At 38.9% G+C, this 17019-nt stretch overlaps 1 protein-coding gene across 1 annotated transcript; it reads right to left on the reverse strand.

Moving 5' to 3' along the window:
* Window positions 1-4762: 4762 nt before the first annotated feature.
* On the reverse strand, window positions 4763-6616 carry LOC140235018 (E3 ubiquitin-protein ligase TRIM56-like). The gene has a single exon (XM_072315056.1). The coding sequence runs from the start codon at window positions 6614-6616 to the stop codon at window positions 4763-4765; it is 1854 nt and encodes a 617-aa protein (XP_072171157.1).
* Between the last annotated feature and the right edge of the window lie 10403 nt (window positions 6617-17019).

Genomic DNA, 17019 nt, shown 5'->3' on the forward strand with positions numbered 1-17019 from the left:
CAAACATTTGTCCAAGTTTGCTCTATCATACTACTACATGTACTACATTGTACTACTACTACTACTACTACTACTACTACTACTACTACATTAATCTTGTACTACAGTACTACTACGCTGTACTACTACTACTAATGATAAAATAATAATACATATAAATGATAATAATAATTCAAGTTCATGAGAAGCTTTAGCCTATGCCATCACAGCTTCCACAAATGAAGTTGCACCTCCAAACCTATCTATCTAGCATGGCTGTCTGTATGTGTCTTTCTTCAGTATATGGACAAACATGGCCCTATACTTCTTCCTCTTTGGGCTCAGAGTGTATGAGGAAATTTGCAGATAGCTTAGGGTGCTGATGCGTGCATAGTGTCCCGCTAATCTCATCCTCCTCTCACGCACTTTGACAAACTTTTGGCAATCTATTTTGCATATATGCTCTAGCTGTCATATTCAACTTTGATATTTGGTACCGAACAAAAGCTAAGGAAGATAAACAGTACAAGTTTCAGACTTTAAACTGCCTTGACCTTTCAATGCATGATACCCTGCGCGGAAATCACGTTTTGAACGTAAATACAATGGAAAGCATGAATCCGAGCTCCGGGGCTGTGAAGAGAATGATGCCAGCAAAGGATTAACAGCAGAGTAATACATAGGCTATATACATGTACATGAATAACATTTCAGACAAGAGAGGGCGTTTCCTTCGTGTGGAGATTTACCGACGTAACAAATTCGTCATCGGAGCACCATTTCATGAAAGTTGTCAGCCCTGACAAGTTGTCACTTTCTAACAATCACCATGGTAACAGTCAGACACCAGAGCTTCTCAACCAATCAAGAGCAAGGATTTTACTCAAGTTGTCGGAGACTAACAACTTGTCGGGGCTGACAACTTTTGTGAAGCCCCCTCCCCCAGGTGATCAAATGCTCATGACGCCAGCTGTAGCTCGCCTAGTGTACCGGTGACAGGGGACAGTTCATCGTCATGTTAATATTATTGCATGCAAACATCCGATACCAGTATAATATCTGGAATTTTCAAAGCAGATAATAATCAGGGATTATACTAGTAGTACGCATGAGATGTTAACACAATAACTGCTGTGGTTTCCTGTGAAGACGGTCTGAAAACACACGAACACACACATACACACACACAGAAAGAGAGAGACATGGAAACAAAGTATTCAATGTATTATTGATCTAATGAACTTTTGCCACGACCAATAAAAACAAACACAGGGAAATAGGAAATTATCAAATGATTGAAAACATACAACAATAAACATATAAAATCGTACATGCAGAAGAACCAAAGAGTATAATGAACAGACCACGATCAATAGTTATTTAGGTACACATGCTTGTAAAAAGTTACGTGTATATCGGGTGAAACGCTGATCATGAACCCTCATTTGTTTCAGTTCTTGTAGAGAAGAGAGGGGAATAGAGAGGGCAAATACGAAGCCGGCAAATAATGGTACAGTGTATGTTTACTATACGTAAGGCGGTATGGGGATGATCAGATTTCTTATAAATTAGGAAGTGATTATGATAAAACAATGAAATTTCGGTAATGCAACAGCAAGATATACACAAATGTCTATACACTGCAACTGTAAATTCTGTCATCATTGATTTTCACTCGAGGTATCGGTGCACAGAAGTTCTCATTTTGTCTTGGCTGGTGTAATGATCTTATCATCAAAGCGGGCTGTTAAGAATTGCATTAGGATGCCAATAAAGTCGTAAAATCTGAACGCTTTATACTACCAGAATTGACTAATATACAAATGATGCACAGGGCAGAGTGGATCGGTGAGAATCGGATGCATGGGTTTAACTTCGGAACTGTTTAAACCCACGAGCGCAGCGAGAGGGCTTTGAACTGTTACCAAAGTTCAAACGAGAGCATTCAATTCTCACCGATCTACGAAATAGGCCTCTGCATCATTTGTTTTATAAAATGGGCCCGTAAAGTCAATCTTTTCTCCCATCATGCGTTTTTGTACACCTACAACACTATACAGGACTTGACCCATGCGTTTGGATTTTACCGGACGTGTGGCTCAATGTGGATCAGTAAAAATCAATGCATGATAACTGACCAATCAGATTGCAGAGATTCTTAAGCCCATTTTACATACATGTATAACCATGATAACTATAAAGGCATTTTAATTAACTGCCAGGGTTAGTTATACTGCTTCTCGATCATACTATATATTTGGGCATGGCTCAGATACAGGGTACCCTAATAGGTCACAGACAAAAAAAAAATGCTGTACTAAAATAATTGTTGTTTTCCAAAATATAAACTTATTCGTCTGTCAACAAAAATTACTCAAAGAACCTACAGAAACCATCTTTAGCAATTTTTTCATAATTTTTGCTGCATTGCGGAGGATTATGGGGGTAATTTGTGCTGTATTTTATAAGAAAAATTGTTACAGTACATGTGAAATTTTGAAATATTTGTCTCCTTGTCCCTTTCTTAAAGGAGAGAATATGGCAAAGAGTAATTTAAGTGATAATTGGTCAGAGAAGGAAGTTTCTCATGACAACACTTTCTGAGGAGTTCCAATGCATGGGTGGGGCCTGCAGACAAGAGTGACTATGCTCATAACTCTTGGTGTCCAAGGGTGATGAAAAAATAAAAGATAGTGGACACTAACAGCACAGTTCATTCAACTATTGTTCCTAAGTTTTGATAGTGTGTTGGAAACAACTTAAATTACAAACAAGAGAGAAATGAAGCAAATCAGTGAATCACAATTATTAAAATACACCTATTTTCTCTTTCATATTTTTTGGTGTCCATGTGTTTAGAGCGAATCACCTACATTAAGCTGGACTTCAAAAAAACATTGAATATATTGAACAGTTCAGCCTAAGTCCAAAGAGTAATGAACATAAATGAAAAATAATGCAACCTCTTTATATGGCTTCATTAATTTTCTGAATGAGTCAACATTCTGTCATTGGTGTCCAGTGTGGACACGAATTGTTGTGAGCAAATCAAATGTGCAGAATGACATCCTCTCCTTCCAATACTGTAACAGGGAATACACTATATTTGATTAATTTGTACATGTTCTGTGATATTTTGGTTAGTAACAGATTTTGAAAGGTTTTACTGATTCATTTATTGGTCTAATGAAGTTACCAAAATAATAATGTGGCTTAACAGAACACTAAGTTATGAGCGTGACTATTGCTTTCCACTGCAATGCATGGTAACTGGGGTGTTCTATATGGCTGATAACTTGGAAATGCAAAGTGCTGTAGGTCTGAAAATTCATAGGTACACATTATGAAATGTGTTGATCATGGTAAAAGTTCATATTTAGTCCCAAATGTAACACGGGGTAACCAGTATCTGAACCATACACATTTGGAACTAAATGCATTGCCACAAACTCCTCTCTTACAACAAGTGACATCAGTAATTTGATACAACACAAAAAGGGAATGATCTACAATAAAGACACCACCGCAAAAACATCATCAGATAGAAATGTGGATGAAATAGAAATAAAGGAGAGAGAGAAAGAGATTGAGAGAGAAATGAGGAGGGATTGATTGAAAAGGGAAAAGGAAAAGTTAGAGACACATTCATTTTGTTTGCAGCATCGCCTATTCGATCATTTCATCAAAAATCATGTATAGAATTCTAAAAAAAATCACTTTCACCTGACAGATGCCAAATAAAGCAACTAGTGGAATCTCACGCAACACAATTATATATCTCTAACTAATTAAAACAAAAACAACTGCGTGGAGTTGTGGCCACAACAAGTGGAGAATAATGGCCACAATTCCCTGGCTGATAACCACAGTGTGTTTCCACGCATTGAAATATCAATGTTCGGATACAACACGAATTTCTCTCGTCCCAATGCAGAAGCAGAATATCACGGGTCATCCGCATTATCATTTTAGTCTTGTGTGATGTGAATTTCTGGGTTCAAGAACGCAGCTACACTACCAATTATAATACCTGAAGTATAATCTCACTTAATGCATTATTGAGCAGACTAAAAACAAGGAACACAAACAGATAAAAAATAATCTGATTCAATAAAAAAACACACAGTAAAGTACATGTATAAGCCACGTATAACTTTAGACAGAAAAAAAAATTAGTACTATAACAGCCAGAATATGTCATGTAAAAACTGATAACATCGACAAAATCAAGGATTTATGGATCACAAGTATTGGCATTGTCAATCAGTTTACAAAATGTTTTATATAATAGGAAAATTATACACGTACACTTTAAGTAGGCTTTGATACCTATTATGTGTACCCGTATCAATATAATAATTAAAATAAAAAAAAAACGATAAGGAAATTGCAGTAAACGGTAGCTTTGTACTGATTTGATGTGAAGAGTATCTCCCATCCCAATCATGTTGCATCATTATAGAGTGCTAATACGACAAAACAAATGTTGTACACCTGTAACTGAAATTATTTTAGTTCTAGAATGATCAATCATCCACAAATCACTTATAACTTTCTGACATGATTAAGATCCTTATAAAGTGTATGAACATTCATGTAAGTGGGCATGGCACTTGCACCATTATCATACATATGAAATTCATTCATATTGCATATTCTTCACTTAAAATATCCCAGCAAAGAATCATTGGTTATTGTTGTTGTTTTTTTCTCTGAAGGTGCTACAGCAAAATCATCTACAAGTACAAGGATTCAGTAGGCCCTATCACATTTCACATTCTCCTTACACGCATATCGCATCAAATATGTACAGTCTATCTGGAGTGCAGAAAGCTATCTCTCCACTCTCTAACTCTTGTAGATAGTACCAAGTTCTTTTCCCTGGTTTCTGTATTATGAAATCAGTGATGATATTGTGCGCGTGCTCCAAATCACTCGTGTATCGATCGATACTGACGAGACCCTCCTCGTGCTTCACCCAGGCTACAATGACCGCATCATCTCGACAAACAGCTGGGAAGGCACGCATACCCTCCTTCTTCAAGACATTCTCCTTCTCCCCATTACCATCAAGGCAGACAACAACTGATGAATCTTTCAGTATCAGGCTCCCCGTGGCGTTAAAAGGAAATAACTGATAAGGTGAATATCCATCGCATATTATTTCCCGGACAGCCTTACAACTCTGTGGGGTAAACACTTGGATATTTTGGGTTTTCTTATAACCCACATAGATATTATCATTTCTATCCACAGTGAGACCGCCATACCCTCCTTCATCAGAACTCATTGTCTCAAACGTGACGTCGAGCTCCTCCCAGTGTTGAGTGTAGAGTGACACCGTGTTGTTTGCGTAACGTAAAACACTTCGACCATCAGCCAGGAATGCAACTCCATATATCCTGACATCTTTCAGCACGGTTTGTTGAAACTCGCCATCAGGGGAGTAGAGATGGATTCCGCCATCAAACGATCCCACCGACATCTTACCATCTGGTGCACAAGTGATACAATTCATGCTATTTTCACTCGGGAGCTCTACATCTGCTTTGACATACCATTTGTAATCTTTTAGCTCTCCTAGACAAAGTTCATTGAACTTCACGGGTTTATTGAATAGAATCCTCTGAGCTTGTTCTGTCACACATTCCGGTGATTGGTTGCCAGGATAATCTTGTCCTAGAAAGCTCTTCAAGTTTTCACACAGCGTGTCGTGTGTAAACAAGGCGTCTTTCTCTAGCGGTACCTTCACACCGTTAGTTACCAGCTGTTCCATAGCGTTTATATGACAAATTGTTTGGTGACTCTCTTCCTCCATGACTTGTAATTCCTTCTCAAAATTTTCAGACCATTGTTTCACCTGACATTTCATGGCCTCTCTTCTGGCTGACAATAGTTGCATGCACTCCTTGTACGTCTCATCAATGTCATCATTAAGTCTTCTCATGATGCTTGTTATTTCATTTCGTTGTATCTGTATGAAATCGATATGATTTTCAATGATTGCTTTCTTTGATGTTGCTCTTTCTCGTAACTCTCTGATATTTTCCATCAATTTCTCCTCATGGATAGTTGCCTCTTCGATATGATGCCCTGCCTGTAAGTGTCTTAACATCCCGCACTTACAGCAGACGTACTCTTGGCATTCGATACAGAAACACTCCTCATCGTCGCTGGGATGTCTTTTACACTTCCGTCGTCTCTTCAGCGGGATTTTTCCTGACAGCACCTCGCTCATGGGCACTACTTCATGGTTGGAGACTGGTTTCCAGTTCGAATGGCTTATCTCACACGACTTACACATATATTTCCCGCAGTCCTGACAGTAGGACACGGCTGGCGGCTTTTCGTCCATCTCACAAACTGTGCATATTGGACTCTTGGTTTTCACTTCATTCACGAGGGAATTCAGGGGGACGTTTGTTTGTAACTTATTCACATCTCCACTGGATATGGGCGTTCCTTGCCTGCAAACAGGGCATGTTATAGTTTGTGGGTTGGGCTGAGCTTGAAAGACATGTTCCAAACAGTCTTTGCAGAAGGTGTGAGAACATACCAGTAATTTGGGTTGGCTGAACAGTGTCAGACATATAGGACACTCAAGATTCTGGCTGCTGATTTGATGAAACGTTGCCATGCTGCCTGTCTGTCGATCTGTAATAACAAAAGAAATACATAGCAGTAAATGCATCAAGGAGTACGGTCTACTTATAGCAGAAATATGAATTTCACATTTACAAAATGAAAAAGGGGCAATTTAATGCAAAGCATGGTGTTAGAATTTATGCATTTTAAAAATCGAACTAAGATGAATTGAAGTACATTTTAACTCAAGTTTGAGTGAAGGAGGTCACATTAACTAGTTGTCCAGTGAGACTGTCACTTAGAATGGAATCAGACGTTACTTATTAATTCCCTATTTTTAGGAGAATTATTTTTTTTTTTTAAAGAGTTGCGCACTACCAATCCACTCACAAAAATACTATAAGGTGATTCGAACAGCTAATGGAGGGATGACTCTTTTAATCATGACCCTGTATATTGATAGTAAAGTGAGAATATCTTCCAGCGATATCATAAATAAAACCTGTCGTGTTATAAGTGAGTACCGATTGGGAAATGTAAGCAGATTAGGGAAATTGTTGTCAGTTTGGTTGTTTGTATAGCATGTAACAAAGTGTCCTTCTATCATATAATATACAAATATACCAGGCCTAAGAGGCTCTGGTTGAAACTATGCGCATGAGGTGACTTCAGTAGCACTATTTTCTGAGGGGCGCAGCCCCGAAGAAAATAGTGCTACTGAAGTCACCGAAGGCACATAGTTTCAACCGGTGCCTCGAAAAAATGGCCTGGTATATTTGTTTTATATCCCTCCCAATGAATTTAAGAGTATTCGACTGCTGGTATTCTGTAATTTACCCCCTTTTTTAGGGAATCTTGCTTTACTCTATTCAAGAAGATTGACAAGTCATTCACGCTCGGGAAAGCAGATCAGCAGGAGGGCAGCGCGTACGCGTACTATGAAGAGACAACTGCGCGCTCAGCCGCTAAAGTGTACTCGGTGCCGGTGCATTGCTGTACAACGTACACTGTACTAGTACTGGTAAACATGCGCAAACTGCAAACTCACTACGCGCTTCATACATGCAATACGCCTACTAGTATCCGATCTGTCAACAAGTACGTTGGTGCAGTGATGTGCGTGCTCGAGCTGATCAACGATGTGACTGTGAGCTGCAGTTGATTGTGTTTTCTGTCATCTTTCTAGCTGTCTGTACAATATGGACTATCATTTCCTGTTAAAAATACAAGTATACATTGTAAATTTGGGTAGCATTCAGTAACAGCGTGTCTAAGGTTAGATTAGGCACTGGAAAATTCTAGCAGTTAAAGCATCGAGTGCCACTGTTCGTGTGATTCGTGTTCTAACGTAAACAGTTAACATTAGACTCTAACTCTAACTCTAACTCTAAAAAATAATTATTAGGATGAGATTACGGCCACTATAAGGGTATACTGTTAAACAGGTAGAACTAACGTTTATAGGCTTAACTAGATCTAACTTGCGCTAACGTTAGAAATAATGGCATAAGCAGGCCTTCTATCTAGCAGTTACTCCAAATTGTCAACATCTTTTGGGTGGGTCGCTCGAGTTAGTGAACTGCGAGACCAACTTTCAAACGGCGAAGCATGAACTCCCCAAAATTAGACCGTCCTACAATGGAATATAGGCATAGACACTACCTCAAATTTAGCATACCGTAGTTAGGGGATCATACTTTCTCATACATTGCACCAAATCCTTTGAACGATCTTCTATGGGCATATATCTCTACGAGTCACGACATGCATCTTCAAAACCAGGGCCAAATGAGGCCTAACCAACGTTAGATATTAGAATAGATCTAGGCCTACGGTACGTCGAAGAGCCCTAGCTTGCTTATTGTTGTTGTCTAATTATAGATCTACGATATCGCCTACTCTGTTGTTAACGTAATACAAAACTGAATGCCATGATCACCTTTTTAGGTAGAATGAGGGCTTTATAAGAGTCTCGAGTCTCCGAGTCTCTAACGATACACGTATTGAGTGTATGCGTGCCTTGTGGTTCTCGCGAAGTGAAGGCGCCGCGATACCCATTCATTTGTACATGAAATCTCTCGCGAAGCGAAGGTGCTGCGATACCCATTCATTTACACGTGAAATATTTCGCGTCGCGACGCGAAGCAAAAAAGGCGCGAAAATCACCAGCGTGGTATAGTTTTTACCATTTTCCCTAGGGAGAATAGTCATACGCGTATTTGTATGGTAGAATTATGTTTTGTTGTTTACAGTGCTCTCGACCAATAAGAGGACGAGAAGCAATTTGTGAGGGATATAATACAAAATATCCACATCCTTGATATATAATATTTATTTTTTTATTTGCATCAAGAGACTTTTTCGTTTGTCCTGGAGGACTGTGTCTGTGTGGAAACTCTATTAAATTTACCTTATACGTCAAGAGCAGAGAAAGGCACAATGAAAATATTTCTTCTCTGGATTAGGCTTACTGTATATTACATCATACCCACCCTTAATGTACCAAAATAAAATCTTTAGCAGTGCATCTCAATTGTTAAAAAAAGCTTGATTCTTTATTGTTACAGGACATATCTATGAACAATGCTATGGTGCCAGAAAGTATAGTTAAGTATAAACAAGTAAAGAGGGATCTTTCAGTCAGTCTGTTACTGAAGACAGTTAGTTGTAATCTACAGTTACTGTAGACTCGATGTTCTTTCTAGATTCATGTACATGAAATGAATCAGAAATGATTAAGAGAAAATAAAAACGCTCTTCCAGACTACGGGAAGGTTTAGAGTGCCACGAGTGGTTTCTCAACTCCCGCCTAGCCATTGCCTGTGGGTAATCCCATCATTGTTCAAAAATTTAGTGTCATTCAGTGTCTCCTCTCAGCATAACTTGCATGTTTCTGTGATATTAATGTGGAACATGCAAGTTATGCTGAATTGAGGGGAAGGTACATTCCAAATCCAATGTCTTTTGTTAAATATTTCAGTACTTTAGCCATGACTGAAAGATGAGGTCATCTGAGGAATATTGGTTTGGAAGGATTTTTGTGGGCGTTCCCAAGTAATTTGAAGAAAAATAGAAGAAAAAAAAATCATTAAAGATATAATTATGGAATATTTCTAGATATTCATTTCACTGCAAAAGTGATGTTGAGGGTATCATACATGTAAATCAACACAAATTAACATGCATTTAGATTTCAGGGGCCCCTTAACGCCCAGAATGAAGAGTTAGTTTGAGGACAGAGAGATGCATCACGTAGCACTGACAAAATGGTCGGGCAACTCAAGCAGCTGTCACAGCAATGACAGCATTTACCGTATTTACCATGAATAACTTTACACTGGGAACCATCATCTTTATAGAAGCGGGTTTTCCCCACATCTGAAACACTACAAATGGCCCGAATTTATGAATGCAGTACAAATTTGAACCATGATTTATGCAAATTTCTTTTGTGTTAATACACAGCTTGAATACGCCAACAGACGTCCAGTAAGCAACGCACATGTTAATTTTAGACCGTGGTCTAAATTTGTACCATGGCCTATAGAAGATAGAAGTCAACATAACTAGCACTCCTAACTAGATGCAGCCAAAGCCTTTGACTGTGTGTGGCATTCTGGCTTATTCCAGAAGCTCTCCGCCACACCAATCCCATCTGAAGCTCACACGAAGCACTCTTGCAGAAATGTACAAAGGAGCAGCTAGTCGGGTCCTGTGCCACCCACCCAGCTCCACTTTCCCACTACAGAAAGGAGTTCGGCAAGGAGGAGTCTCTCCCCTCACCTCTACAACGTCTTCACAGATGGGCTCATACAGATGCTGAGAGCTGAAGACCTGGGCTACCAATTTCATAATCTGTACGCTGGAGTAATTGTATTGGGAGACGACATTGCCCTGATTGCTTTGTCAGCAGAGGAGCTGCAAAGGATACTCAACATTACCCAAACCTACGATATGCTACCACCTGGAAATACAGGATTAACCCAACGACGAGTGCCATCTTACTTTCTTAGACTTCAGCCACAAATGCAACAATACACACACCTGGCATCTGAACAATGAACAAATTCAGGAAGTCAACCAACACCCTCACCTACATAGGCATCACAAAATCAACACAACCTCAAGACCTGGCTCCTAACATCATCACAAACAGGGATATCTATAACTTTAAGTACCTGGGTAACACACTACAGTGCACTCCCGTTATAACGAAATGCTCGGGACCGGCAGTTTTCTTTCGTTATAACGAAATTTCGTTATAACCGAAAAATACAATATGTAACGAAAACAAGAAAACCATGCATATATATCATATTCTGTTTGCTGAATCCTTAGCATACACTGGAAAGCTATGTAAAATGTGCCTTGGGATTATTACTATATTAAACGCTCCCTTCAGAAACTGTGCGTGACACAAGGAGCGAACACGTAGTGATGTGAAGCATTCGCCCATGCAGAGACGCTGTAAATGCTTGTTCCGCTACGTATTTTCGAAAGCAATTCGCATTTCGTTATAACAGAGCACATTTCTCTTGTTTTTCCTTGTCTGTGGCGCTCGGCAAAGACTTCGTTATAACGGAAATTTCGCTATAACCGTGTTCGTTATAAGCGAATTTTGTACCATAGACTTTAATGGTGATAATTTTGGGACTAGAAGTTTTACTTCGTTATAACGAAATTTCGTTATAACCGTGTTCGTTGTAACGGGAGTGCACTGTATTCTCCCTTTATATGTGAAGGTTCAGCCTTGCAGAACAACTTTTGGACCCCACCATTGCAAAGCTCTGCTGGTCCGCATACTGTATCCCCAGGATGTTGTGCAGGATTGCCGTTGTGAAGCTCAACAATCGTTCTCGCGAAAAGCTAGACTCTGCACAGCCATGGCAGGCTCGCTCCTCTTCAAGAAACTCCTTGGCCTCCTCAAACAAAAGTGCTGTGAACGAAGCCGTGTTCCTTCCGACAAGCATCCTTAATCTCTCCCTTCAGGCTGATCTCTTTAACATAGTTAACAACTAAGAGTTAGAACTTTATTATCTCCCTAGGACAAGTAGAATCACACTGCCCTCAGGCAGATTCGATCACAGGATCCTCCTTCACCATGTTCACGCACTGGCAAACAACAACCCCACACCAGCTCCATCCGTCCCCTACTTGAGGCAGCTCATTGCCAAGCTCACTTTGCCCCCGCTAGCGGCAGTAGAGCTCCTCTCAGGCACCTCCAGTGGGGATGGGGCTATGATCCAGCATCTATCCGTACACTCAGTCCTCCACACCACGTTACCCAGGCATTCACTGCAATTGCAAATGACATCTCCATCCTTTACCACTGGCACTGCACTAGCATCTTGTTCCCCTTGCCTATCAATACCTACCTGTCTCTCTGCCAACATTAAAATAATACGACCCACTGCCTTAAATTATTCATTAATTCTTAAAATTCACCTTATACACCTAAACCTTACCTCACAGCTTGACGCGGATAACCGCTGATCTCCGAATACCGGAGGAAGAATCCAAGAAGATGGAGGAAGAGGAGGCGAGAAAGATAGCGCTAACCGCTAGAGATCACTCCGATGCACTTTCGCGACTTCGCACGACCCGCCCCGCACACCGATCGATAGAGGGCGTATACCAGTGCCGTATGATGACACCACTGACCTACTGTATTGTAGGTCAGTGGGTGATACGGCACTGGGCGAGGGTCCCTCACTTTTTTCTTTTTTCTTTTTTTCTTTTTTAATGAAATGAAATGAAATAAAATCTATTTACCAAACAAACATCATCAACATGGTCAAAACAGTCAATAGTGAAGGTACAGTTCTGGCAAAAAAATAATCGGCAATAGCGTGCAGGCTATTGTCGAGGCCAGTCCTTTCAATGATACAGATTATATAACGTAATTGCAATATTCACAGAAGCAATGTTATAGGCCTATTAATAGGCCCTACATATTTGCAGGTTTTCATAGGGGATCATTAATACTAGTACATTGTTTGATAAGAGATACTTTCGTAATGATTTCCGAAAAATGTTACGGGTTTTCATCTTTTTTCATCCTGTGGAAATCATCTCCAAATTATTCTGCCCGCATATGAAATGGAGTGTTCCAGATCTGATTTTTGTTGGTTTATAAATGATTCATATACATTTGTAAACATTGTATCATAATCATGCTCAATCTGAAGACAATAATTGGAGATATCATGCGGTAAAGTATGATGGAGTAGGTAAAACATTACAGTTCCAATAAAATGGGGTATAGTCTACAAATTTCTAGCTTTTGTTTTTACACAGTACATTACAGGAATACATAGGGGTGTAACCACCCCCACACCACCTATAGAGATACAATTACATTTATTTAACTATCTTTTTTTTTATTCAAAGTATTGTGAAGCCAAATTAGCAAAATATGCACTGTATTCAGTACCAACTAGCGGTAGATTTGTGATAGTATGACGTCACCGCACCTAATTTGCATTCAACCTGTCTTTGTGATCCATATCTCGGCTTTAAAAAAAAAGAGAAACTTTGAAATGACCAAATTAATTCTTGCTTGGTTATATTGAAATATCTATTAATAGTGGTTGTTCGCATAGGTGTATCTTCTTTTTTTTTTGTTAGAGTAAGAGCTTCCTCGTATAAAATATGTGAAACAGTTTTCTGTCACTATCGATTTGCTGTGTAGTTCATGCTTTAAGGGAAAAAAAAAACTTTTCTTCCTATATGCACGTGGATTGTGTGTCATCAACATCGTTTGGCAGTTTTGGCTTCTTGTTCAATTTGATAAACTAACGTATTTCCGCCATGTTGTACATATAAGTTGTCTTTATCTCTTTTTGTTATCTTTTCCATTTCCGCTTGCATCACTCCATTGTTGCCTCGCAAGTTCATCAAAAATGTCATCTTTCCTATATGAAAGAAATACATTTATTTCCTGTGAAGATTAGTAAATCCACTCATAATTTCACTCAAGCATCATGCACAAACACACCATAACACTTACGTATGATTATACACTTACGTATACACAGTGACTTTCCCTTACACACACACACACACACACACACACACACACACACACACACACACACACACACACACACACACACCTACAAACCAAAAACCAAAAACAATTCAATATTATACAGTCTCCGTTCATTTTAATTCAATTACACTTTATTTCCATCTGACAAAAGGTAATACAAAGTATACATTTCCCAGTTCCACTGCACCATAGTGACAAAGATCAGCCACAATAATGCGCGCCTTTGTGGCGATAACACTACGTGGCAAGCACGACCAGTGGAAATAGGGGTCTGGCAAGGGGACCTCCCCTTTTCATTTGTTTCTTTTGATTTAATCCACAATCATATACCGGCTGATCTACCGGAAAAATATGCGTTTAAGCAATATCGTTTAACGTTTGTCTTCCGGTCTAAGTCACGGGACTATTTTATGATATTGAGGCGAAACGCACCGAGCATAGATTTATTAATGTGATAAAATACCTTTAAGAACATCTGGATATAGGGAAATTGAGATTCTCTTATCGTCAATAATTTTTGTCAAAGTATTGCGGGACTTGATTAGTTGTAAAGATTGTATTTTTGTTTGGCTGTGTGTGTGTGTGTGTGTGTATGTGTGTGTGTGTGTGTGTGTTTGCGTGTTTGCGTGCGAGCGTGTGTATTGGTGTGTATGTGTGTTGGTGTTTGGGGTGTATGTGTGTGGTGGTTGTGGATGTATGTGTTTGGGGTTGTGGTGGGGTGTGGGATAGGTTTGAGTGCATCGGGGTTGGTGGGGGATGGGGATTTGATTTCAATGAAATGATTTCATTCTAGTTTGTATAACGTATTTTTGTTGCTTTTTTATGTATATACCCTTGTATATATATACCCTTACATACTCGATTTATAATCGAGTTGTTATGTTGAAGAGAGATGATTGGCAGTATAAGTATACCATAGTCAAAGATGCATATATATATATATATATATATATATATATATATATAATATAAATGAGCTAAGCGCCATTTTTAAACATTTAAAATTACGTCCACCATCAGAGTGAGCAAAATAAAACCTTCCCGGTGATACATCACCTGTAACATAACAAGGAATATATTCTAGAAGTTATGATTGATATCACGTATTCTCTTATTATTTTCTTTGTTTTTTAGCAGCTATAATCACAAATATCTCAACTTAACAAGAATGGAGTTTGCGCGTTTTGCGATAAAACTCTGCGTTTCACTCTCTCCTCGTTTCTCTCTGTCTGAGTTTCATTTCTTTCATTCCTGTGAAGCTTAAAAATGCAAACTTGTCCTTTGAGCAGGTCAACTAGCTCTTCCCACAATAAACTATAACCATACGAGTACGATTCAGTCGAAGAAGATAGATATTTAAGATTTTATCTCCACTGCACCCCTGTTTATGTTAATTCATCAATATACACCTTTCGAACATCATTCACTCCATGTATTTTCTTTATATACGCTTAGGTCCTACTTGACGAAATGGTATACAGTGCTTTTAAATTATAATCTCTCGTTTAAAGCTGCATCCCACGAAATAACTATCTGGCATGTCTTCAGCTTTCACCCGCGTGGTCTGTGTCATGTTTCATATGTGACTTGTGCGAAATGGAGTAATATTGCTTGACTCAATAAAAGGTACAAAAGGTAAATCAGTGTGATTTACTACCACCAGTGTATGATGATGTGACCCGGTAAAGCTCAAGGTCAATCAGCTTTGTTTACCAATAGCCTGTTATAGTATCGGAACATGACCCGAAAGGCAAATAAAAGAGATGTGAACAAGCGCAAATTCATGGCCCCATAATGTTTGTATGGTCATATTGATATCAGCGAGGTGTCATATCATCTGACAGCAATAATCGAGGATTTCAAAGTTCATTATTGCCATTGTGTAATCACACTCCAGTTATCACATTGGCTTATACTCACAACCTGTGTGGTTTAAGTATAAAACATACAGGACTCCCAGTCTTATTGTGATCGTTTTGTCGTTAATCTGATTAGGCTGATGTAGCGTTGTATGCACGTGCTCAGATACGGTCTCTGTGTCACCATAGATACAAACAAACACATTTTGGCGCCATAAACAAACAACTGATCTGTTCGTTGGTACATTTTCATGGTATACATGTGCATCATTAGTCTGTGATTCTACACACGTACTGCGAATCAGAGGGTTGGTTAAAAGGATCGTATAGTTTTGGTTGAGACCTAATTTCGGGTTTCTAACATTTTTTTTTTTTTTTTGTGAGATAATGAGAAACCTCTTATGAAATATGAAAGAGCATGTAATTCTATGAGGAATTAGAGTGATAAAAATTGGTTTTGAAATGGCTGAGATATCCAAAAAGAGCGATTCTAATAAAGTGTGGGATCCACACTTTTTTACCATCGCTTTGTTTTACTTTGTTTTGGGATGTTTCAGCCATTCCAAACCCGATTTTCATCAAATAAACTTTGAATTCCTCTTAGAATGGTATGCTCTGTACTATAATTATCATAAGTGTTTTCTTGGTATCTCACAAAAAGTTAAAAGCCCAATTCTCATCTCCACCAATACTGTACCATCCCTCTAGGGATGTGAATATACATCACATGTTACAGCCCTTTGTGTAGGTTGTAATCCATCCAGACCACCAAGGCAGTCTTTATTTGACACTATAGTACAATACAATATTACGCGAAAGAACTATACTGTCTTTGTGTACGGCAGGGATAGTTCTTTGATTCCACAATGCAATGTAATATACATCAGGTGATCTGATGTATCCGCGCGACGAGAGAGGAAGACTTGGCAAGGAGGGGGGGGGGGATGGGGTTCACCTTTCTGGTATGAAGCATATTCACAATTTCATATTCACAGTGGCTCAAGATTAAAACGATTTAATGGTTAAAAAGATAATAGAGACGAACTGAGTCCCTGTATATTTTTTTGACTTTTACTATCAAAATGTTATGATCAGGTGTATGTTATGATCAGGTGTTATGATCAGGTGTATACAATGTATTGCTATGCTAAAAATTGCTTTCATCGTCCCTTGTGATTAAAGTCGATAAATCCCTTGAATAAATGGCACTATCAATCACCAGACATTCTATAGCCATCTTGCATAATTTTCAGGATCTAGAATGTTCGACAAAACAATCAAAAAATGAGCTGACGGTATCATGCCGAGTTATTGCTTACATTAACATCGCGGTATACTATCGTTTTCGTTTCATACACGTAGGCACAAGAAGTCATGATCGTCGTGCCAACCTAAATAATCATTATATCCCCTTGCAAAGTAATTAGGCACTTATGACAGAGCCTGAGGATTCGAAACTCACAGCCATAGTCGACGCAAATACACATATTGACTTATCATTGTCCCCTTTTTTTTTTCCCTTGAACCCTTTAAATACTTAGAATG

The sequence above is a fragment of the Diadema setosum genome, chromosome 11 (assembly GCF_964275005.1).
Source record: "Diadema setosum chromosome 11, eeDiaSeto1, whole genome shotgun sequence".
Lineage (NCBI taxonomy): Eukaryota > Metazoa > Echinodermata > Echinoidea > Diadematoida > Diadematidae > Diadema > Diadema setosum.